This window comes from Arabidopsis lyrata (assembly GCF_000004255.2).
Source record: "Arabidopsis lyrata subsp. lyrata unplaced genomic scaffold ARALYscaffold_5, whole genome shotgun sequence".
Classification (NCBI taxonomy): domain Eukaryota; kingdom Viridiplantae; phylum Streptophyta; class Magnoliopsida; order Brassicales; family Brassicaceae; genus Arabidopsis; species Arabidopsis lyrata.
The window spans coordinates 5,798,160-5,821,838 of NW_003302551.1; the positions used below are offsets into that span (position 1 = coordinate 5,798,160).

Consider the following 23,679-nt stretch of genomic DNA (forward strand, 5'->3'; position numbering starts at 1 on the left):
TTCAAAATACATAGCATAAGGAGTAATATAAATTTCTTAAAATAATTATATATATAAAAAGAAACTAAATAAATTAGCATTCAAGATTTTGCAAAAAAATAAAATCTACACTAAAAACCGAAAATAAAAAATCCAAAAAACAGAAACCGAAAACTAAAATCCAATTAAAACTGCAAAACATTCATGACATAGGTATTGTTTTTACTAAATTTGATTATGATGTTTGATGTGTTAAGTATCTTTTTCAATTATATTTTAGGACGAAGATGCGTCAACAATGTATTACAATACTAAGTACATAAGTCCAGTTTGGACCTACAGTTGAGGCTCGATGCAAGATGCAGTGATATGCGGTAGAAAGAAGAGGCTTCACCCTGTTGCCTTCTCGTCTACTGTAATCCTCTTTTCTATATTATTTCTTCAGAGATTTCATCATTTACCTTATCGATAACAAATTGATCTGTAATGTCACCATAATTGCTTGCTTTCGCTGAAATTTCTCCTCATGGATTTTTTTAAGATGCTTTGCCAATCTGCCTATAGACAAATGATTCATTCAATTTGTATTCATTGCGTCGTAGATTAGGATAGTTTCAGCTATTGCAACTGATATCTTGTGTTTTTGTTAGTTTTATAGCTTTGTTTCTCTTAGTTTTCAATCATTTTGCATTCATGTTTAGGTTATTAGGTGCATATTTGCATTGCATATCTTACTTCTAGGTCCATGGAGTGGATTTTAGAGTTTTGATGGCAATTGGAGCACTAGTGGGGGTAAAAAGAAGTAAATCAAGCAAAGAAGAACTAGAGGAGTATGAAGAGATGGAGAAGAAGATGCATCAGGTTTCTACATCGACGTATGCACCCTGATGCGACATGTCCTGAAGATTCTGTTGATACATCAGCCATATGCATCGACATATGCACCCTGATGCGAGATGTCTTGAAGAATCCAAGTTTATTCTGTTGATACATCAGCCATCTGCATCAGCTTATGTACCCTGTTGCGAGCCAATTTTCCTTATGACCTGAATTCGAAAACCGGATCCGACCCGCTTGTTATGGGTCGACCCGGTCCGTTTTAAACTTCTATTTAAGTGATTTTAGACCTAATTTCATGTCATGCTTTGTTGAGAGATCATAAACTTCTCTTAAGGTTTCTTTCTAAGTTTTTGTATGAATCTTTGGTTTGTTGAGTTTTGAATCCAAGTTTCTCTTTAAAAAAAAAAAAAAAAAAAAAAAAAATTGTCTTCTTCCCCGGCAACGGCGCCAAATTGATGTAGTACTTTTACTCAATTAAATATCGAACCACAATTTGCAATTGATCAACTCACTAGGAATACACGCAAAAGCTTAATCTAGGCTAATAAGATGATTTGGTTTTGTAAACTTGACTAACAAAGTAAATAACAATCAAACAATGCAAAACAAGATAAATGAAAGTAAAATGCAAAAGACTAACAAGTTTCGAAAGTAAACAAAGCGGAAAAATAACAAGCTAATAAGCGAATTCTCGAGTTAAAGGGAATTGATTAGGAATGATAAAGAAGTGGATTATGGAGCTTCAAACAACTTCTAATAAGCAATGATCCTTAAGCCATAGAACACTAAGCAACACTAACACATTTCCATGACATTAGTCCATTTGCTAATCAATTAATCATCAACTTCATCCAAAGGCAATCAATTGACTAACAAGCATTATAAACAAGTCTATCTAGCCACTTAACACCTTAGTCAACAATTTCCAAAGGTAAGGAATGTAAAGCACTTAAAGGTTTTGGTTCGGGAATTTCATCGAACACCTTCTGAGCATAAAATTCCTAAAGTCTAAATCAACATGATCAAGGCTAATCTAGCATTATAAACAACCAATAAGTAAGGATCTTAAGTAATCTAGCCCTAAACTCCATAACCCAACAACTAAACCATCCTAATCTACCTTAACCCAAGAACTCTAAATGACTACTCTGGTGCGGTGAGCGTGGATGAATTCTAGCTTGGTAGAGCATCTTTGGAAAGTAGCGGGTGCATTACACAAACCAAATGGCATTATTTTAATCTCTTATCTACCTTCTCTAATTATGATTTCACAAAGATCAAACCTATTGCTTTGTGTAATCATGATCATGAGTGAGCAACCAAATCGAGACAACTCCATCTTTTTTTTCTATTGAGCCAGTATGAGATTAAAATGCTTCATTTGAATTCTTCAGCTACTTCTTTATACTACTTTGAATCGTTGGCTTAATTTTTATAAAAAAAATCTCGGAGAATAGAATCAACAGCCTAGATTGCTCAAGCTAGCCAAGTCATCCATCTAAGTTGATTTCGATTATGGGTGATGTGGAAGATCATTGATTTAGTTCTTCCACTAATAGTGTTGATCGGTTGGATTCTTAGAATCTTATTCATTTTTTTTTGTGCAACAAAATCTTTTAGATAAGTTTGTTAGGTGTTTTCTACTTTGACCTACACGATTTATGTAGGTAATTAGATTTTTTTATTGGTTCAGGTTTAAAAATGCATGATACCATTTTTTGGTATAAAAATGCATTGGTAAAATGTTTGGGTTGATTTTGGATTTTTTTTTTCTAAAAATAAACAGACTTGAGAATTGAGACTTAACGGCCAAATCAACTCAAACAATTTGTCGGATACCTTCTCCAACCCAAACAGTGGCACCATGCACCATGCATTTAACAAAATTTTCAAATTACCAACCTAAACCATATAACCAGTAGCTGAATTCTACAGTGACTTTAACGGTGCTAATAAACCTTTAAACGGTGCTGAGTCAGATGACATCGTTGCGACGATGTAGCGACACTGTGACAACTTAAAGTTGATGTTGACATTCACATGGTTAGTAAACCGTTAAACAATACTTAGTTCTAAGTCCAAGTGTTCGGTATAGTGTCGTCTACCTTAACACCTTGACGGTTTACTAACACCGTAAAGATCGATGTAAAAATCGGCTAACAGTTATTTTGTTCATGTTGCTTATTTGAAAATTTTGTTGGTTCAGGTTCATAATTGGAAAATACATGCAGCCAATTCTTTGGTTTGATTTTGGCCCCGCCACTGTCCCCCACTATTAAACTCTTCCAATTCTTTTATTTTCCCCATAAAACCCCCAAACTCTTTTCTGTCTAACAATTTAACCCAATTTTTAATTGAGAGCCCAAAAAATGAAAAGCTTTTTAATCTCTTTGAAGAATATTTTGATGCCTCGCCGACTGGGTTCTTGCTTCGTTTCGAACGGAGGGATTTTTGACTTCGATTTAGATGCTTTCTTCTTCGGCATCGAAGGAAACGGAGGAGACGACAGTTACTTGTTAGAACAGAAAAAATAGGTTTTCACCTGAGAAAGAGAAAGACGAAACGACAAGAGCACAAGAGATCGTGGCATTGAACCGTAATTAATACAGTTTCTGAGTGGCAAAGTGGGTTGAAGACAAACTAACCAGCTAAGCTGCATGGAATCGGAAGCGGGTACGCGGAAGTGGAAGCGTTCGGAAGCGTGGAAGCGAATATTTGAAAAAAATTAGGAAGCGGGTGTGTATTAGAAGCGTTATATATATATAAATAAAAATATAGATAAAAATATATATTATATTAAATAAACTTCTGACACAATTTTAGTAAATATATTTATGTTAATCATTCTATTAAAATGTAAATCTTAGCATTCGTTATTTAATTTGCCATAGATCCGGATATTTTTGCTATAATTGTCTTACCTTTATTTTGTTCATAGCATTTTTTAATTAACAAACGCTATGATATGTATTGTCGGTGAAAAACGTCATTCTAAAAAGATTAAATCTGATTGAAATTTTTTAAGTACGGGTAGATATTGGTCATGAGAGGCGAATTCGTCTGAGAGAGTATCGATGAAATCTCCGTCATGATCTCGGTTAGATCTGGGAGGAATGTTGCAGCTGAAGGTGGATATGAATTGGTCAACGCGTTCATAGCTAAAACCGTTGTGACGGAGATTCCTGTGACGCCGGAATTCGTTAGCGCGGCGTTGACGTTTCTGATCGCGGCGGCGACGAATGGAGCGATTTATCCGGGGAAGACTTCGTTACCGATTGTGATCCATTTGATTGTGACGTCGTTTTGGTAAGGTGTGATCCAGGTGGCGACGAAATTTGTTGCGGCGGCTGGATCTTGGGCTAGGGATTGGATTTCTTCGTTTCGTGGACCAAACGCGACGGAGAGACCTGAGCCACGGAGGGCTTCGAGCATGTCAGCGAAGGGCTCGTACATACGGATTGCGTCGATATTGTTGGTTTTGTATAAAGCTACTGTATCTGCCGGCGTCGGGAGATTGTTGCCGTTCCGGCCGTAACAAACCCCGGTGATACCTTTATCTCAGATCAACACCAGCGACGCTTCCGATCTACCGCAACGGCGCTTCCAACTCTGAATCGTCGCTTCCACGACGCTTCCAAACGCTTCATTTTGGGAATCACGATTCCAACGCGATTCCGAGCGATTCTGATGCGCTTGCGCTTCGCTTCCGCTTCGCTTCCGCTTCCGGAGCGAGAAACGTGGAATCACAGACGATTCCGTGCTTCGTAGCTAACCAGTTCGCAATGGCATGGAATGGTAAATAATAGAGTTTTTAGATGGCATTAGGGTCAGACAAAAATTAGGGAACAGTTACAAATGGGGAAAATTCTAATTGTAAATAGTGAACATACTAGTTCCCTAATTATGTTTGAAAAAGTGACTATTTTGCAACTTATCTCTATTTTATATATGTACGAAATATTATATATAGATATATCAAAGAGTTACATAACATTATATTAGTCTAATTTACATATGTTAGAGTACATTACATATACATGTGACATAGATTTATGCAGTCAAAAATATATACTAAAGCTTATTTTTTCTGATTCCCTTAAGAATCTCTGATGGATATTGTTGTTTTTCTGCTTAGATCACAGGTTTGTTTTGTTTTTCTCTTAAACTTTCATACTTTTCATAGATAGAAAAAACTTACAACATCTCTTAAACACATATATAGAGATTGCACACTTGCACACATAGTTTCTTTGCCATAACTCTAGATACTAGGATCACTTACACAAGCAACACCACTTGTGTATAGGTTCCAGCAACTCCTAACAACTCTTTACTATTCAGACCTAACAGCTTCTCTTGTTATTCTAACTTGGTACTTAGCTAACTTAAGAGTACATCAAGTCTACGAATGGGTTACAACAAAAACCATCTAGACATTTTCTGTTGGGCCAAAAACCAAATCTGCAGGCCCAAACATATCTTAACCCAAAACAACTAAACCTTGACTTCTTCTTCTACGTTTCCTTTCGTCAACCTTCGACGCTTCTTCTCTCTTTCTAGATTCTGGGTTTCATCACACCAACCCACCTCTTTACTCCCTTGTTCTTCATTCCTTTCTCATTGACATCGTTCTTCTTCTTTGCAGGATCAATCGGAGAGTTCAATCTCAACAGATATACACATCAAATTAAATCATTTGTGATGATCACAGAGGAAGACAATATAGTGGCTCGGGCAGGTTCGTTGGCATTTGTATTCCAACAATGTATCTCTGCGGAATAGGTCTTGTAATGGTCTTTGTGCGGTTATGAAACTTGCCGAGATGGTTTATCACGGAGAATCTTTCGAGGTCTTGGATTTTGAAGATGATGTCTAATATCGATGTGGTCCTCTCCAAGCTGCATACACAATTTGAAAGAGAATGTACACTCAAGAAAATAATTATCTTTGAAAAACAATTAAGGATCGATCCATCCATACCATTGAAAGTCACTTTCCAGCTTATGTATTTTTTCATTGAAAGCATTGACGAGCGAAGAATATCGGTGATCTAGATCACTAGCTGTCTTCGAAGTTAGACGACTGACAAAAATTCATTTTAGGGAAGTGAGCAAAGATTAAGAAACTGAGATCAATCTAAAACCATAATGGAACTCACTTTATGCTCTTATCCAAATCCGAGCGGCATTTGAGAGAACATGAATCAGCGAGGGTGATTCTCGACACAAAGTAAAGCACGATTTCGTAGTTGAGAGCTGCATTGTCGCCTAAGAAAACAAACGCTGGTGCTGGTTGGAGAAGCTGTTGCATAAGTTGTGTGGATAAAACAAGCCTTCTCTTTGATGGAGATATTGCCTCATTTGTATCGACCTTATCATCAGACGGTAACAACAACAAAATCAAATATCTTTGTGAAGATGGAGATGGAAATTACTAAAGGAAAAATGATAAATATAAGAGTATTGAAACCTTCTCACTTAGCGTATTTGTCGCAAGGCCCCATTCTTCTTCAGCAATTCTATAGAGAGAAAATGTGTAATTTTTCAAATAGGGTGAAAACAATATATCATAATCATCATCTAGAATATGGTACTAGATCAGTCTAAAGAAATGACCTGATACTGTGACATAACTCTGAACCTTGTAGATATACTTTGTGCCATGGTGATTGTAAAAAGGTTGAACCTTTACGCTTCTTCGGTCTTGAAGCAACCATGTTTTGGTTCAGACTGTTTGGTTTGGTCAGTCCAGAGTTAGACTTCCAAGTATAATTGTATATCCCCTGCATTTTCGGATCATTTTCCGCCTTCGAATACTCTGCATTACACGATAAATGGCGAACAATTACAAAATTTTGGCGGATATTGCGGGAAGATTTTGAAAAATATCTTCTACAGAACATTTCATATTTCTTAACAGGGCCGGCCCATGGGTAAAGCCCATGAAGCAAGGGCTTTAGGCATCAAATAATTATAAGTAGTTTTAGGGGCATCAATTTTTAAAATGTTACTGTGGTCTAGTGGTTAGATTGAAGTCTTTTGTTGTACAGGTCACGGTTTCGAATCTCATACATGTTAAAACTTGTATTTTTTTTTTTATAACAGCTTTTGTTAATGGGCCAAATTTTTTTTTGCTTTAGGCACTCAAATAGTTTGGGCCGGCCCTGTTTCTTAATGTTATCATTCCAAATTTCCAACGACATATTACCTTCGACTCTAGCATGTTTTTTGTTTTCTTCTAGGATCACTATTTTTTCATAGAACGGAAACTCTTCGACAATATTTATCAAAAAAAAAAAAAAAATTATACTGCAACTCATTGTCACCAAAATTTAAACATTTTAATCCACAAAAGACTCCAGAAGAACACATATCTAATGTCATTACCATGCTTACATATTTATAGACAAATCAAGAGTTAACGTATATATATCAAGCTTCCGATGGTTCGTTGTGATTTACGAAACCTCAAAGGCTCAAACAAAACAAGAACAAACAATTAAAAAAAAAAAGAATGTTTTGTTACATAAATAGTGAATGCATTGCATGCAAAAAAATTATAAAGACGAAATATCTTTTTTAAGAACATACAAAGGATTTGAGTGTCTGAAGGAAAAAACAGATAACAGCAGAGTCCAAAACTGACGAATTTCGAGAAGTTTCAAAAAATTGGGGGAAATAAATTAAAGAAACAAACAACAATAACAATATTCAGAAAAGGCAGTGACATTTACCTAAGAAGAGCATGATCAGACACTGGATTCTGATTATACTTTCTTAAAATTTGGAGAAATTGCAGTTTCTTTTGCTGTCACAATTTTCCAGGAGAATTGAAGGAGAAAGTCTCGTTACCTCTGCAAAAAGATTTAGCATTTGAGAATGCATGCAATAATTATCAAAACGAAATTATCTTTAACATTTGATTTATGAACATGCAAATGATTTTAACATATGAAAACAGACAACAGAAGAGTCAAGAAAGTGACAAATTTCGAGAGAAAAAAAAAATCGAGAAAGCAAGTGTTGAGAGGTTTGAGCGGTCAGGTCAGTCCACTAATGTAGAGGAGAAGAGCCAATGAATGGTCAGTACTCAGTCCACTAAATACTAACGCCCAACTATATTTGGGCTCTAACAAGGAGTGCTTACATGAGGGTTCTACATAATTTTGATCTAGAAATAATAATTAAAATATAGGGAAAATTGGATATAAAGGATAAATAATTAAACTATTGTCCATCTATGCATTCTATGAAAAAATATCACATATTCCTAATTTACCCTTTGTAGTTGGTTTAACTAGTTTTTCAAAAAAAATTTAGAACAATTTGTAGGCAAATGAAAAATAAGTCATGAGGATACTTATAATGTCGAAAATATGTCATTTTTGTTGCCGTTTTGGATAAATAAAATACGATCTACGAAGTTTAGAATACACATTCTGAATTTAGAATGTGTATTCTACACATTGTACATGTTCTATAAAATTTAGATAATGTATTCTATGCACTCTACATGTTCTACGGAATTTAGAACGCATTTCTGTTCTACGGTATTTAGATAGCTAATTTCTACGAAATTTAGAATACATGTTCTATACTTTGCTCTTTCTTCTAAAAAAATTAGAATATCTTTTCTAACATTTACCCATGTTCTAAAATTGTTAGAAAACACATTCTTATATTTTCCTATATATCCTACAAAAAATAGAAAACAAATTCTATATAATTTAGAATTTCTTTTTAGAAAAGGAAAATAGATCTTTAAATAAAGAAATTGAATATTGTTAAGATTACATCTGATAAAATTGAATATTAAGGTTAAGATTACGTCTACAAATTTTAGAACATGTATTCTTATTAGTTTAGAATTCTTTACCCATAAGTAAATAGATTACCCTAGTCCACTTTGACGTCTCTTCTTTTGTTCCTTATTTCTTTTTCTCCACGTTTCATCTCTTCTTATTCTTCCTTCGTCCCCTCTTCTTCTTTCTTCTTTCTTCTCCCTAGTCACGATCTTTAAGTAATTGTGAGACAAACAATTATGTTGCAGATCTATGTTACTTGTGGTGTATGGAGATCATTTGCTAATAAAGAGTGGAAATTTATTGTTGATGAAGAAAAATGTGCAAGATTACTCACCTTGCAATCTACAACAACTCTTGAAGACCTATTGATGATGGTCTCTGAAGACTACAAAATAGAACCTTGATGTGGAATTCACTTATTTACCTACAGATCTCGGTGTTGATTCTCCTCCTGTTCTTATGACGAATGACCGACAACTGAAAAATTTTGTCGACTATTATAAAAGGAACATTTTGATATGGTTGTGTGTGACATTTAAAGTTAAAGGCGATAATCAAAGGAATATAGTGGATACCGAATTGGATGAGGAGCCAAGTGATTCGATTGAAAGAGATGATGATCGTAACGTGCGTAAAAAATCTGCAGTATTGGTTGTTGAGGATACGCCTAATGTTGGTAGAGTTTGTGATAAGGTTGAATCTATATTGGCAGATTCCATTGTAAAGAATGGGAAACATTTCAGAAGCAAAGAAGCTTTACAGGCAACTCTAGAAATATGTGCGATGAAGTATAACTTCGACTACAGAGTTACTAAATCTGATCCGACATTTTGGTGTATTCGTTGTGTGGACAAAGTTTGCAAATGGAGGCTTCGTGCAGAATGTTTGAAGGGATCTACATATTTCAAAATCAATAAGTATGTTGCTAAACATAATTGTGCTCCTTCGAAGAAAAGCAAAGTCTCTAGAACCCCTTCAGCAAGAACAATTGGACAGCTCATTATGCATAGATACGAGGGTGTGAAGGAAGGGCCTAAACCCAATGATATCATTAATATTTTGCGTACAGAATATGGATGTGAGCTATCTTATTCCCAAGCTTGGGAGTCTCGTGAGTATGCAGTTAACGAAGTTAGAGGGATACCTGAGAAAAGTTATGGTAAAATACCAAAATACTTGCATATGCTACAAGAAGCTAATCCTGGTACGTATACGAATTTTGAAATTGATTACGATGGTAGATTCAAGTATCTATTTATTTCTTTTGGTCAATCAATAAGAGGGTTCTACAAGGCAGTTCATAGGGTGATTGTAGTTGATGGAACGTTTTTGAAGAGCAAATACAAAGGAGTTCTACTAGTTGCTACTGCCGTAGATGGTAACTCTAATTTATATCCAATCGCCCTAAAGATGATTTCTCCCGAAATAAATACATCGCAGCATCCATATCCTGAAAAATATTAAATCATTTAATAATCAGTGTACCACAACTTCTTTGTAACACTAAGTATGTAATGCAAAGTAAATGACAATCGGTATAACGCACCACGTTGCTAAGCCATTCGTTCGCTTTCAAGAGTCTACCGAGTAATGCTTTATTGATAACACTTGGACCAAAATTTAAGTCTCTGAAAATGTGAAACCATGAGAATTAAATCGATTGGCAAAGCATAAAATTCTAATAATTTTAGAGAAAAATAATGGACTTACTGGTGCTTCATATTCCACTCCATAAAAGCATTCCATCTAGCCTCAGAAACAAACACCAATACAGCATCCTTGTCGTTTTTGCCCACGTCAGGAATATGTTTACCTTCGCTTTCAATTTCGATCAGGCTCTGGATTTTATTGCGATTCAAATTTGTGTGGAATCAAATTCGGGTAGCTGTGATGGTTGAGATAAGTGTCCCATGGATTTATCTAAGAAGTCTTGTGTACCAAAACTAAAGTCTAAAAAGTCATCATCTAAAGACGTCATTTCATCCTACCATTGAAAAAGATATAACGAAAACATTAAAATACAACAAAAACCGAAAAGAGCATGTTATAATAAACAAAGTAGGTGAACAAAATAAAGATTTATCTCTTACGTACATACCACAACTTTTCTAGGCTGATCTGTTCGATTGGACGGTTGCGAGGTTGTGGATCTCGTTGTGATACTTGCAGTTGCAGATGTGGAGACCAATTTCTTCACTAGTGCTATATCATCCTCTAGTTTTCCCAATTGTGCTTTAATCGTCTCAAAAGAAGAATCAAACAATGCTTTAAGAAAGGACTTCATTTCGTCATTTAAAGCTCCATGTGTTGCTGCTGCTGCTCGTTGACAAAGCAACTTCTTTTTGCGTGTCTCTGCACCGTGATCAGATTGTTTCTTCTTACTCCTCTTCATACCAGAGACATGGTTCTCTTCATTCCCATCTTCAACTAGCTCACTCAGATGATCGACCTCATTCATGTCTTCAGTTGCAACATCCTTATCTGCGACATCATTCTCTTGCACATTCTCAATATTGTCGCCTTCTATATTATCCTCTAAGACACTTCCCCAAACATGGTCTCCAAAATCATTCCCAGATTTGATCATTTCAATCATATTATCCACTTCACCATCTCTGATTTCATCAGGCCATACAAATTCTTTGTCATCAATGAACTCATTTCCTGAATAAGAAATGAATGGATAAAAGACAGCCTACAAAACATAACAAAAAAATATTAAAGAAACACTGGAACCCTACGAGGCATAATAGTTTCATATGCAAATAATTGTCTGCATCACGTTAACTACCAATAAGACACACATGTTTAAAACCCCTAGATCTTTAAACTCTTAAACTTAAAATAGAGAATTGTAAACTCACATGTGATGTAAATGACATCTCCACCGAGATGATGTCCTCATATGATACCTTTGCAGCGCCTTTCCAATTAGAACATCGAGGAGCTGCAATCAATTCAGTGCTAATCTTTTCTCCCACCAATGTTCCAATGTCTGGAATTGCTTCCATCACCCATATCTGAAGTGCATATGAGAATCCATCTAGAACATAGCTTTTGGTTTTCTTCAAAGCAGATCTTGCTTTCATGATACATTGTAGTAGATAATCATAAGCTTTAAGACCCCAAGGATAATTATGAACGTTACGAAGATCCATCACCATCTTGATGTATAAATGATCAATCTTTTTTGTCTCACCCTTAGCCATGACCAACCCAGCTATCACACAAATATACACGAAACGAATTCTGTCGTCCTTCTCCCTCCACTTCTTAACATCTTCAATGCTAGTCATCAATTTATTTATGCATATATCTCCACCTCTTTTCAGCAATTTACTCCAAAATCCTTTATCATCTTTCCATTTCTCATAATCACAGCTCCCATCATCAGTATACTTGAGACCAGTAACTGCATAAAATTCTTGGAGTGAAAATCTAAGTGGCTTCCCTCCAAACACAAACCATAGCTCATGTTTTTTTTTTGTAACCAATTGTCTACACATGATGCTGTGTATCAAGCGAGCGGAATAACCTATTTTATTTTCGTGTATTGCAAAGACATGTGCGAATACTGGATCTCTCTTAACTTCATCATACTCCGATGGCAACGTTTCCTTTATTTTGGTCAGAAGAGACATTTTGCAGCTGTTATTTATCTTCTCCACTTGTGGCTGATTTCCATATGTGAATAGGCGTTTTGGACACTCGTTTTCCATGTCTACACAAAAGCAAAAACAATCTTAAAATATGTAAATATCAACATTCATGGAATTTTTGTAGCAAAGTTCTTTGTAAATGTCAACAATCAACATAATAAGTTCAAAAGGCCCAAAATTATGTTATCAAATTAAGGTTTAGTAACAAAAGAAGATAATGGAAGCAAGTCAAGTGATCAAAGTGTTAGATTTTGCTTCTTAGGTTACTTAGTGCAAAAGAAAAAAAACAACAAATTAACGTTTATGTTATAACCAAAATTGCTTTGTTTTAGAATGACTTAGAAATAGTCATATGTACGAGATCAAGAGACAAAGAGACAAAGTAACAGAGGACTTGGACAAGAGAGAGACACACACAAGAGATGAAAACTAAAACTTGTTTTATTAGACTTTTAGAAACAACACAACACTACAAATCAATAATCCAACACATGCAAAGAAATCTAGAATTTTTCCTGGATATACAAGCTCCGAAGAATTGAAGAAATCCAAAAAACTACCAAAAGAGAAAATCAAAAAAGAAGTTGTCGTCAAAAGAATTATGAGGAAGTTAACGTCAAATAAGAAGACAATTTGGAATTATCTTGGCAAGAATATTTGGAAAGTAAATAAATATTGTTTTTGTCATATATTTTCTCTAAATTATTTTTAGAAAGAAATCTAATTAATTTTGGAAATTTTTTTATAGTTTAGCAAGATTTAAAGAAACTAGGGATAAAATGGGATTTTAATTATATTAAAGCATAGATGACCAATATTAAATCATATATGATCAATTATGAATATAGAATGCATAGATGGACAATAATTAAATTATTTATCCTTTATATCCAATTTTCCCTAAAATATATTAGAAATGTTCTTAAAAGAGGAGAGATGATATTTAAATTTCTCATTTGGGAATCCCTCTCCTCTCTTCTAAGAACATAATCTCATTTTTTAATTTATATTTTGTTTTATATATTATTTTGGAAATCTCTCAAATGTTTTATATATAATCTGTCATGGTTGGAGATGTTCTAAGAGTAGTTCCAATGGAGAGTTCTCACCATGAGATTCTCTCAATTTTTTCAGTATAAATTTTGTGAAAATGTGAGATCAAAACAGGAATAACGATTAGTTGTACTACCTTTCTATAAGAAGATTATTGTGAAATTTTTGTCATATATGCTCAACCAAATCAGCTTTCAATTGTTGATGAATATCTCGATCATGAACTCGATTTCGAATGCCCATTCCCGAGATTTATAGGCATACTTGGATAAGTTTAATATCTTTAGTTAAACAAATGTGTATAAGTTTCAGAAATTTAAAATACTATGTTCATGATCAAGAACAAAAACTGATCTTATAGAACATTGCTACTTAATACGTCCATTTATAGATTGTATGTCTGTATTATACAAAAATACCTCATGTATCTTTACATCAAACTGCTTCAAATCTAAATACAAAGACAAAAAGAACATCACTAGAGACGAATCTCTTATCGGACAAAACCGCAGAAGTTTCATTTTTGTGGTCAAACTCCGATCAGAATCAAACCAAAAAGGGTTTTTCATTCATCGATCATAATCATCATCTCCTTTAAACAAAAGCTTCTCATCTTCTCTAGATCATAAGGAAGAGTCTAGAGTAGGAGCATCAGATCCTTTCATGATTCTGAGTCTTTTACACAAAGAAGAGAACATGTCCCATGGAACATCACCAACCAACATCCAATCTCGATCTTTATCCTCGTACGTTGGTACAAATCCAATCTCCATCACCATAACCTTTCTTCTTCCTACTACCTTCTCTAATAAAGAACCACCAAATATCACTAAACCAACACAGAAAGATCCAACAGCTCCAATATCAACAATTTTATTAAATACTGATGAAGGTAATTCCTCAAGAAAACTCGTCCATAACTCTTTCTTTCAGGTCAATCAAATTAATATCAAGCAAGCAAGAAGGAACCTTGATCTTATCCCCTTTGTGAGCTTGAAGATAACATTTATGAGGCTTGTACTGTAAAATAAGAAACTGCATCAACCAAAAGAGTATAGAAGCCAAATCCATTACCAATTTCTTCATTTAGAAAACAAATGCAAAACCAAAGTATCCAGCTTGATGCAAATTACCAAAAAAAACTGTCTAGAAAAAGCTCTAGAATGACTGTTAGTAATAATAAAACTAGACAACGTTATCATAACTATTATCATCATCTCATCACACAATTCAATTTTACTAGAATAGATCATACACACATAATCAAATATTGAGTAGATAAGATTAAGGTCCGATTAAAGAACCAAAAAATACAACGAATTTAACAATTAAGTCATGATACACAGGGGAAAGGGGCTTGATTCATACCTACAGCAAGAATTTGGAGCTTCCTTCAACGAATTTGGGAGTCGCAAATCTTCGATTCAATTTCCCTCCGTTTGCCGATGGTCAGCAGCGTCTCTGTAGTTGATGAAGCCGGCGGCATGTAAGTCTCAGATACTTGAATCCGGCATCGAGACGATCGAAAATCACAAGGTCCGGCAAAAGAACGGCGTCGCGTCGATCGCCTTCGCGAGAGAGAGAAACAATCAGGTTTGTTTTTTTTGCCGAAGGAAGAATAAGAAAGGAAAATTTGAGCCTATAACCATCAAAAATTTAATAATTCAACAGAAAACCATAAAAAAAGTTGGGCTATGATATTTGGCATACATTGTGTAATATATACATATTTACCCTTGTTGTAATACACGCGCCTAATATAGGAGTATTATGTAAATAATGATTAGTTAAAGTCCTAACTGTAATTTCCTAATCTTAGCTTAACCCTAGTCCTTCTCTAGAGTCTGTATAAATATGTGTAAACAACATTCTCTCATTAATAAGATTAATACAAACCTTATATGGTATCAGAGCTAACGCTCCTCTAAACCTAAAACCTTCAAATTTTCTTTCCAGCCGTCGTCGACACCATGTCGTCCTCTTCCAACACGCACGATGTCACCATCTCTCTCAATTCAAACGCCATTGTTCACATCAACATGGCTAACATTTCTAAACTCACCGCTGACACTTACCTCACCTGGAAACTTCAGGTCCATGCCCTTCTTGATGGTATGACCTCGTCAAGCATCTCGATGAGTCTGTAGAAGTCCCACCAGCCACTGTTACGGTTGGAACCACCACTTCACCCAACCCAAATTTTGCAAAATGGCGACGTCAGGACAAGCTTATTTACAGCGCTCTCATTGGGACTATCTCCACTCCGCTTCAGAAACTTGTGGCTCGCACCACCACTGCCGCAGAAATCTGGACAAAGCTAGCCTCCACATATGCCAATCCGTCTCGTGGTCATCTCCTTATTTTGCGGGATCAACTCAAGGTGATAAACAAGGGAACCAAATCGATTGACGAATACATTCAAGCTTTCACTGCTCGCCTTGACCAACTCGCTCTCCTTGGTAGCCCTATGGAGCACGAGGATCAAATCGAGCTCATCCTTAATGGGCTTCCCGAGGAATATCAGCCTGCCATTAATCAAATCCAAGGAAAAGACAAAACCCCTCAGATCACGGAAGTTCATGAAAGGCTTCTTAATCATGAAGCCCGACTTCTCACCAAGCAAGCTGCGGTAACATCCACATTTCCAGTCTCCGCCAACAATGTCCAACAGCGCACCTGCTACAACAACAACCGTAACAACTCCGGCAAACGGAACAACACCAACAACAACTCGTGGCAGCCATCACAGTACCAAAACAAACCCGACACCCGTTCCTCCAAACCCTACTTAGGCAAGTGTCAATTGTGTAATACACAGGGACACAGTGCTCGCCGCTGCCCGCAACTCAATGCTCTCCAAGCATCCGCCGGTGCTCCTCCGAGCTCTCCATTTCGCCCGTGGCAGCCACGCGCGAATCTTGCGATGGGTTCCACGTATCTGGCAGCTCCTTGGCTTCTTGATTCTGGCGCGACTCATCACCTCACATCCGATCTTAATAACTTGTCGCTTCATCAACCTTACAATGGAGGTGATGATGTTCTAATTGCTGACGGGTCTACCATGGCAATTACACACACGGGTTCTTCGCTTCTTCCTAATCAAACTCGTGCTTTACTTCTTGATAAAATACTATGTGTTCCTGATATACAGAAAAACCTTATCTCGGTTTATCGTCTATGTAACACTAACCGTGTGTCGGTTGAATTTTTCCCTGCATCCTTTCAGGTGAAGGATCTCAGCACGGGGGTCCCATTACTCCAAGGCAGGACTAAAAATGAGTTGTACGAGTGGCCGGTGACATCTTCAAAACCGGTAGCAATGGTGTCTTCTTCTGGTCATAAAGCTAGTCTCACATCTTGGCATTCAAGATTGGGACATCCCTCTTCGTCTATTTTAAATTCAATAATTTCCAAGTTTGCTATTTCCGTTTCATCTTCTTCTCAAAAACAATTATCTTGCTCCGATTGTCTTATTAATAAAAGCCATAAGCAACCTTTTTCTCAAACCACTATTGTTTCCAACCGACCACTTGAATATCTTTTTACAGATGTTTGGACCTCACCAATTCTTTCTGTTGAAAACCACAAATACTATCTTATTTTTGGTTGATCATTTCACTCGCTACACATCGCTTTATCCACTCAAACGTAAATCGGATGTCAAAGAAATTTTTCCAGCTTTTAAAGCTCTAGTCGAAAATCGTTTTCAAAGCAAACTTGGAACATTATTTTCAGATAACGGAGGTGAATTTATTGCGCTACGCGGTTTCCTCGGCAAACATGGTATCTCACATCTCACGTCTCCGCCACATATGCCGGAACATAATGGCCTAGCTGAACGCAAACATCGTCATATCGTAGAGACCGGTCTCACTCTCATGTCCACTGCGTCTATTCCGAAGGAGTATTGGTCCTACGCATTCTCAACCGCCGTTTACTTGATCAATCGAATGCCAACACCGGTTCTCTCTATGGAGTCTCCATTTGAGAAATTGTTTGATCAGTCACCGAATTATGAGAAGCTGCGAATCTTTGGCTGCCTATGCTTTTCGTGGTTGAGACCGTATACAATGCACAAACTTGATGATCGTTCGCAACCGTGTGTGTTTCTTGGATACTCTACATCACAAAGTGCTTATTTTTGTCTACATCAACCTACAGGACGCATTTACGTCTCCCGACATGTTCAATTTGATGAATCAAAATTCCCATTTGCTGCTCCGACGACTCCGTTGGTTGAAACAGAGGCTTCCTTACACACCACGAATACGTCGTCACCACTTTTGCTTTCTCTCTCCTCGCCGGAGGTTCAGCCGCCGCAAATACCACCACCGGCACTATCATCATCGGCACCACCGGTCCCGACTGTAGCTGCTCCGTCCCCTGCTGCTCGTGAAGAGAACTGTTCACATGGGCCACTTATTAATTTGGGATTAAATGAGATAGGCCCAACAACAACTACTTTAAATGAGGCCCAGCACCCTAAATCTCCTACAGGCCCAACTCAAGCCCACCATCATACTTCATCGTCTACCTCTTCTCAAACAGACGCCAGCAGCTCCTCGCCATCGCCCGAGCCTTCTCTGACGCCTTCAATGGGACCCTCACGCTCCGACCTTCACCTGCCGTCGTCGCCAACGTCCACACCACAAGTATTATCTCCTAACTATGTCTCATCTACTCCGTCTACAACTTCTGAGCCCACTGCTCCAAAACATAATGAGTCGCAAACCTCGACTCAGCTAAACCGTGATTCAAATGAGCCCACTGCTCTTCGCCAAAATGAGCTGCGACCTACAGCTCAGACTCAGTCACAAACAAATTCCCAAACATCCCACCAAGCTACGTCTACGCAACCAGATAACCAAAATTTAGCTCCACCACAAAACAACCACAAAATGCAAACTAGAGCCAAAAACAATATTCGAAAACCCAAACAGAAACACAGCCTTACGGTAACAATCAATCCACAGCTACTAAAAGAGCCTACAACGATACAACAAGCTTTGAAAGATGAGCAATGGAGTCGGGCGTGCTCTAGTGAATTTGATGCTCTTGCGGTTAATCGAACATGGGATTTGGTTCCTTCTCAAATGGGACAGAATATTGTTGGTTGCAGGTGGGTCTTCACCACGAAATTCTTAGCAAACGGACTGCTTGATCGATACAAGGCGCGGCTTATAGCAAAGGGATTTCATCAACAATACGGGAAAGACTATGCAGAAACGTTTAGCCCCGTTATTAAATTGACAACAATTCGTCTCGTTCTTGAGGTTGTAGTTACAAAGAATTGGTCTCTCAAACAATTGGATGTCAACAATGCGTTTCTCCAAGGCGAACTCACCGAAGAAGTCTATATGTCCCAACCTCCGGGATTTGTTGATAAGGATCGACCATCTTATGTCTGCCGCTTGCGAAAACCTATTTACGGACTGAAACAAGCACCAAGGGCGTGGTATATGGCTCTTAAACAGTTTCTTCTTGCCACCGGTTTCACGAATGCCTTAGCCGATACATCGCTCTTTGTTCTCAGTTCCGCCAATACTATCACTTATGTTCTTGTGTATGTGGACGACATCATCGTCACAGGTAACAATGATCGTGTGATTTCTCAAGTCTTAGCCTCTTTTGCAGAACGATTCTCGATTAAAGACCCAACAGATCTTCATTACTTCCTTGGAATAGAGGTTACACGTTCTGCTAAAGGACTACATTTAATGCAGCGCAAGTATGTTACTGATTTGCTTACCCGTCACAACATGTTAGACGCCAAACCTGTGACCACACCAATGCAATCTTCCCCGAAACTTACAATCTCAGATGGTGACCCGCTGGATAATCCCGCTCCATATCGATCACTAGTTGGAAGTCTTCAATATCTTGCTTTCACGCGACCTGATATCTCGTATGCGGTAAACCGTCTTTCACAATTTGTTCACAAACCAAGTGACGCACATTGGCAAGCAGCCAAACGTATTTTACGATACTTGGCGGGAACGATTGCACACGGTATATTCCTCCAAGCATCATCACCAATGATCCTTCATGCCTATTCAGATGCTGATTGGGCTGGCGATAATGATGACTATGTCTCCACCAATGGTTATTTGATCTACCTAGGTCGAAACCCCATCTCATGGTCTTCCAAGAAGCAACGCGGTATTGCTCGCTCTTCCACCGAAGCTGAGTATCGAGCTGTCGCAAACACCGCATCCAAGGTACAATGGCTTTGTTCACTTCTTACTGAGCTTAAAATACCTATCCAAACAGCGCCGGTAATTTACTGTGACAATATTGGGGCGACATATCTTTGTGCAAACCCGGTTTTCCACTCTCGTATGAAACATATTGCATTAGATTACCACTTTGTCCGCAACCAGATTCAGGGAGGAATGCTGCGAGTCTTCCACGTCTCTACCAATGATCAATTAGCAGACACACTTACCAAACCGCTACCGCGGACGCATTTTCAAAGAGCATGTGTCAAGATTGGAGTTACAAGAGTACCTCCATCTTGAGGGGGCGTATAGGAGTATTATGTAAATAATGATTAGTTAAAGTCCTAACTGTAATTTCCTAATCTTAGCTTAACCCTAGTCCTTCTCTAGAGTCTGTATAAATATGTGTAAACAACATTCTCTCATTAATAAGATTAATACAAACCTTATACCTAACACATCATGTCTTTAACCTCAAACTATCATATCTCTCTCCGTCATCGCCAAAAAACAGTCAACAACGACACCAACATAATCGTCTATATAAGTCCTCCTCCTTAAGGAGATGATGATGTAATCATCGGTAAAGGTTCGATCGTCCTATTCCGATGTTGTAAAATCTTATCCGATTGCCACTTTGTGTGGATGTAGAAGTCACAGCCATCGCGGAGTATACCATTAAAACGATTTGATTTGGTGGACGAGTTAACCCACTGTCTCAGCACGCTCCATGACCTTCGAACCTGTGAGTCATGGCAAGTAATCCTCGAAAAGAAAGTTCAATTCCCTATTGCAGCAAAAAGTACAAGGGGTGTAGATAAATATTTTATCAATATAGAGATGGATAGGAATGAAGGAGAGATAAAGTGAGACAGAGGAGAAGATGAAAATGGAATAGATTTGTTTTAAATGGAATAGATTTGTTTCAAATGGAATAGTATTGTAACTTAAAGAAAAATAAATTCTTTTCAATTGTTTTCTTTTTATCTTTTATAAATATATATATTGTTTTCAATTATATATATATATATATATATATATATATATATATATTTTTTTTTCGGCAAATCAAATATATTGATATCATAAAAGTTTACAAGGTACAGAATAGATACAAAACAACCATTGTACGCAAATATAGGAAATTGAAACAATTTTGATGAAAGAGTGGAGAGTAACCCTGCTATCAAAAGCCTTACGGGCTAACAGATGAAATCTGTTATGTCCCTCTTTCACATACTTGTTATTGGCTATCAGCTTGCTGCTGAGACTCCAAAATGCCTTTAGCATTACTTTACTTTTGAAATGTGAACTTAATGTTGTTGGAGATAATACTGTATCTTGTCGCTTCGTTGAAATCAATACATTTGACGACTCCGAGAAAGACTCGCTTTGATCAGTGGGTAGTCGCCTTTGTCTTATCACCCATATTTGTTGCCATGGTAAATGTTTTCTCTTCTTAAAATCAGACATGCCATTCATGGAATCTACTTGTGAACCGAGATAAACCAAGACCCAATCCAAAAAAACAAGTGGCCATCTGGGCGAGGTCGAGGCTTCATCTATCTTCAATAGAAAACCAAATTCGTCTTCTGATGCATCGTATTCAAGGATGACGTTCATAAATGGTTGGTGTAAAATCATCATATGCGGTCGTCTCCTCATGTAATCGTGAACAAAACACTGTGAAGAAGAAGCCTTTCGTTGGACCAGATACTTCTCGGGAATCATCGGGTGCGCCGTTAATTCCCTCTTTGTCGCCAATCGAAGATCTTTGAGCATAGATCTTGGGTAGCGATGCGCAGGGAATTCCGGTATAGAATGGCCAAATAGCGGCACAAGATCACCAGAATTAATCCATTGTGTTTGACTGTTCTTCTTTGTTTCCACTAGTTTGATGATATCCTCATCTTCCGCCAAAACTCTATTGATGCCGGGATCAAATATCCAAGTGAAACCTCCATACCCTTGGGTAAGAGGACAATCACCGGTTGATAACCGGAAAAACCACCGGCGCCAAGGGAAAGCACCGAAAACAAACCTTCTCCGTGGAAGGAAAACACAATTCCATTGAATCGACATTACAAAGGAATAGAGATATTGTAGAGGAGATGACTCTGTCAGATCTGGCGAATGTCTCTGATGGAATTGATCCACAACCCAAATCAGGAATGGATCCGGGAAGGAGAACAGACTCTGATTTGAGAGCGAGAGGCGCGATCCTTCAGACATCATCATCGAAAATAGACAAGGAACATGGGTGGGATGGTCGTGATTTGCCATTATCGACTAAAATTAGAGAAAATGAAACCAATTGAAGAAGAAAACAACGATGGCCGACGCCGGAGAAGCCGACGCCGGCCGAAAACGGTGAACAAAAAACGAAACGGCGCTTGTCGTTGAAGTCGCTCGGAGGAGAGAGAAGAGAGGATTTTATCGATCAGAATTTTCTCATACCGGAATTAATATATATATATATATATATATATATATATATTAACCTTATATTTATATTTTACAAATATTAATTTGAATTCATGATTGTTTAACATGGCAAATTAGGTTTTTCATGTTGTATTATTTTATATCCATTTAACTTGGTTTTTAATTTGGGTTCTCTATGTTGCATCACTTAAGATATAGTGTTTCTTCTTTGTCACGCCGCATGACTCATGCAATTATTCAGTATTTTGTGTTCTCTACTACCGCTATCGTATTATATAGAACACTACAATGTTCTATTCTATTTTTCTAAATATATTCAATATTTTCAATTTTAAAATTTATTGATATCATCAATTTTAAAAGATATGTTTTGGGTTTGGGTTTAGACGGTTAGATTTAGGGTTTAGTATTTTTAAGTTTAAGTTGATTTAAATGTAATTTATAAGAAATAGTATAGTACAACATTTATTTTGTGTGATCCTATATAGTATAACATATGTTTTTTTTTTTTGTTACAAAGACTATTCACCACGTAAAATGTTTATGTCCGTTTTGAAAAATTCACCCTATGATATATTCAGAAAAAATAATCTAAACTTTTTCTAATAGAACTGAAAATTTTAATTTATTTATTTTTAAGAACTTTTCTGAAAACAAATATGGGGGTAAACGTTTTTTGTTCAAAGTTCAAACCAATAAAAATTAAATAACAAAATGAAACTTCATATTCCCCTTCTCTAGCACCTATCACACGTGTACTACACATATGGTTAGTTTTGTCATTTTACAATGTCTGATGGTTATTTCCTTTGTTTTCAAAATTAAGGTGCTATATTCTTAATTTGTTTATCAGATTTGGTTATACACTTAAATCACCCAATAAGAAAAGACGGGACATTTTTTTTGTTTTGTTAAAAATGATGCTACAATCAGAGTCCGCCACGTGTACGGTTCTCTAAATTGAGCAAAACTCTCTGAAGAGAGACGATTTATAACAACTAATAATTTTTTTTGAAATAATAATAATAATAATTTTTATTTACAAGTTTTGAAGATCCGAGCAAGCTCATCTTCTAGAATCAAATCACATCGACGAAAGGTAGCACTGGAAGGGCAGAGTACCCAATTTTTTTTTATCTTTGTGCAAGTAATGATCGTGTCAGCATCTCTCCTTCCTCTAGCGCAGCAAAGCAGCCCGAAGCACTTTCTTTCTCTAGCGCAGCAGATAGGTCGCCCATACCCTTTGCCCATTGGTGTGCTTTAGTCAAGATGTAAGTTCTTAAATGATTTAAAGACAAACAAATATTTTCAAATTAACAGAGAGTTATTTTCAAAAAGAAAAAAATTATATATTTTATATTTTTAGAAATTATAAACAGGATATTTTACGTAATTATTTAAGGTTATTTGAAAAGATATCAGGATTTATAAAAAGTTATAATTGGAGGAAATAAAAAGAGAGTAAATTTGGAAAAATGCTTTGTTTTTGTTTACACTTTTGAAAAATACCCTATTTTGTTTTCTTTTAAACAATTAATTTAAAAATATGTAAAATTACTTAATAACTTTACTAAAACTTAATGGAAAAACGGTATTTTCATACCTTAACTCACTATGTGTGTTCAATTCATACCTCAACTGTACATGCGTGCAAATACATACCCAAACTAACTCAAAATTC

General features: G+C 36.7%; 2 protein-coding genes, 1 long non-coding RNA gene and 1 pseudogene across 3 annotated transcripts; all 4 read right to left on the reverse strand.

The window, feature by feature from the left end:
- Positions 1-3,819: 3,819 nt before the first annotated feature.
- LOC110228292 (probable glucan endo-1,3-beta-glucosidase BG1) lies at positions 3,820-4,466 on the reverse strand. The gene is given in 2 exon segments (XM_021025114.1): positions 3,820-4,376; positions 4,460-4,466. Coding segments are annotated over 2 exon segments (564 nt in total).
- Positions 4,467-5,003: 537 nt separating this feature from the next.
- LOC9313251 lies at positions 5,004-7,972 on the reverse strand. The gene is made up of 6 exons (XM_002877137.2): positions 7,553-7,972; positions 6,435-6,636; positions 6,289-6,337; positions 5,978-6,189; positions 5,800-5,901; positions 5,004-5,717 (listed from the first exon to the last, which is right to left on the reverse strand). Exons 1-6 carry the CDS (start codon positions 7,563-7,565, stop codon positions 5,525-5,527), a joined length of 771 nt encoding a protein of 256 aa, XP_002877183.2. The 5' UTR covers positions 7,566-7,972; the 3' UTR covers positions 5,004-5,524.
- Positions 7,973-10,235: 2,263 nt separating this feature from the next.
- Positions 10,236-12,611, reverse strand: LOC110228608 (annotated as a pseudogene).
- Positions 12,612-13,641: 1,030 nt separating this feature from the next.
- On the reverse strand, positions 13,642-15,058 carry LOC110228442. Its single transcript, XR_002331986.1, has 2 exons — positions 14,704-15,058; positions 13,642-14,355 (listed from the first exon to the last, which is right to left on the reverse strand). It is a non-coding gene; the product is annotated as an uncharacterized LOC110228442 (long non-coding RNA).
- Positions 15,059-23,679: the final 8,621 nt, after the last annotated feature.

What these genes read in the sequence shown, in the direction of transcription:
- LOC9313251 (XM_002877137.2), bottom strand. An exon ending in CAAATACGCTAAGTGAGAAG is followed by an intron (nt 6,190 to 6,288) that starts GTTTCAATACTC and finishes TCTGATGATAAG; the next exon opens with GTCGATACAAATGAGGCAAT. An exon ending in CTGGAAAGTGACTTTCAATG is followed by an intron (nt 5,718 to 5,799) that starts GTATGGATGGAT and finishes TTGTGTATGCAG; the next exon opens with CTTGGAGAGGACCACATCGA.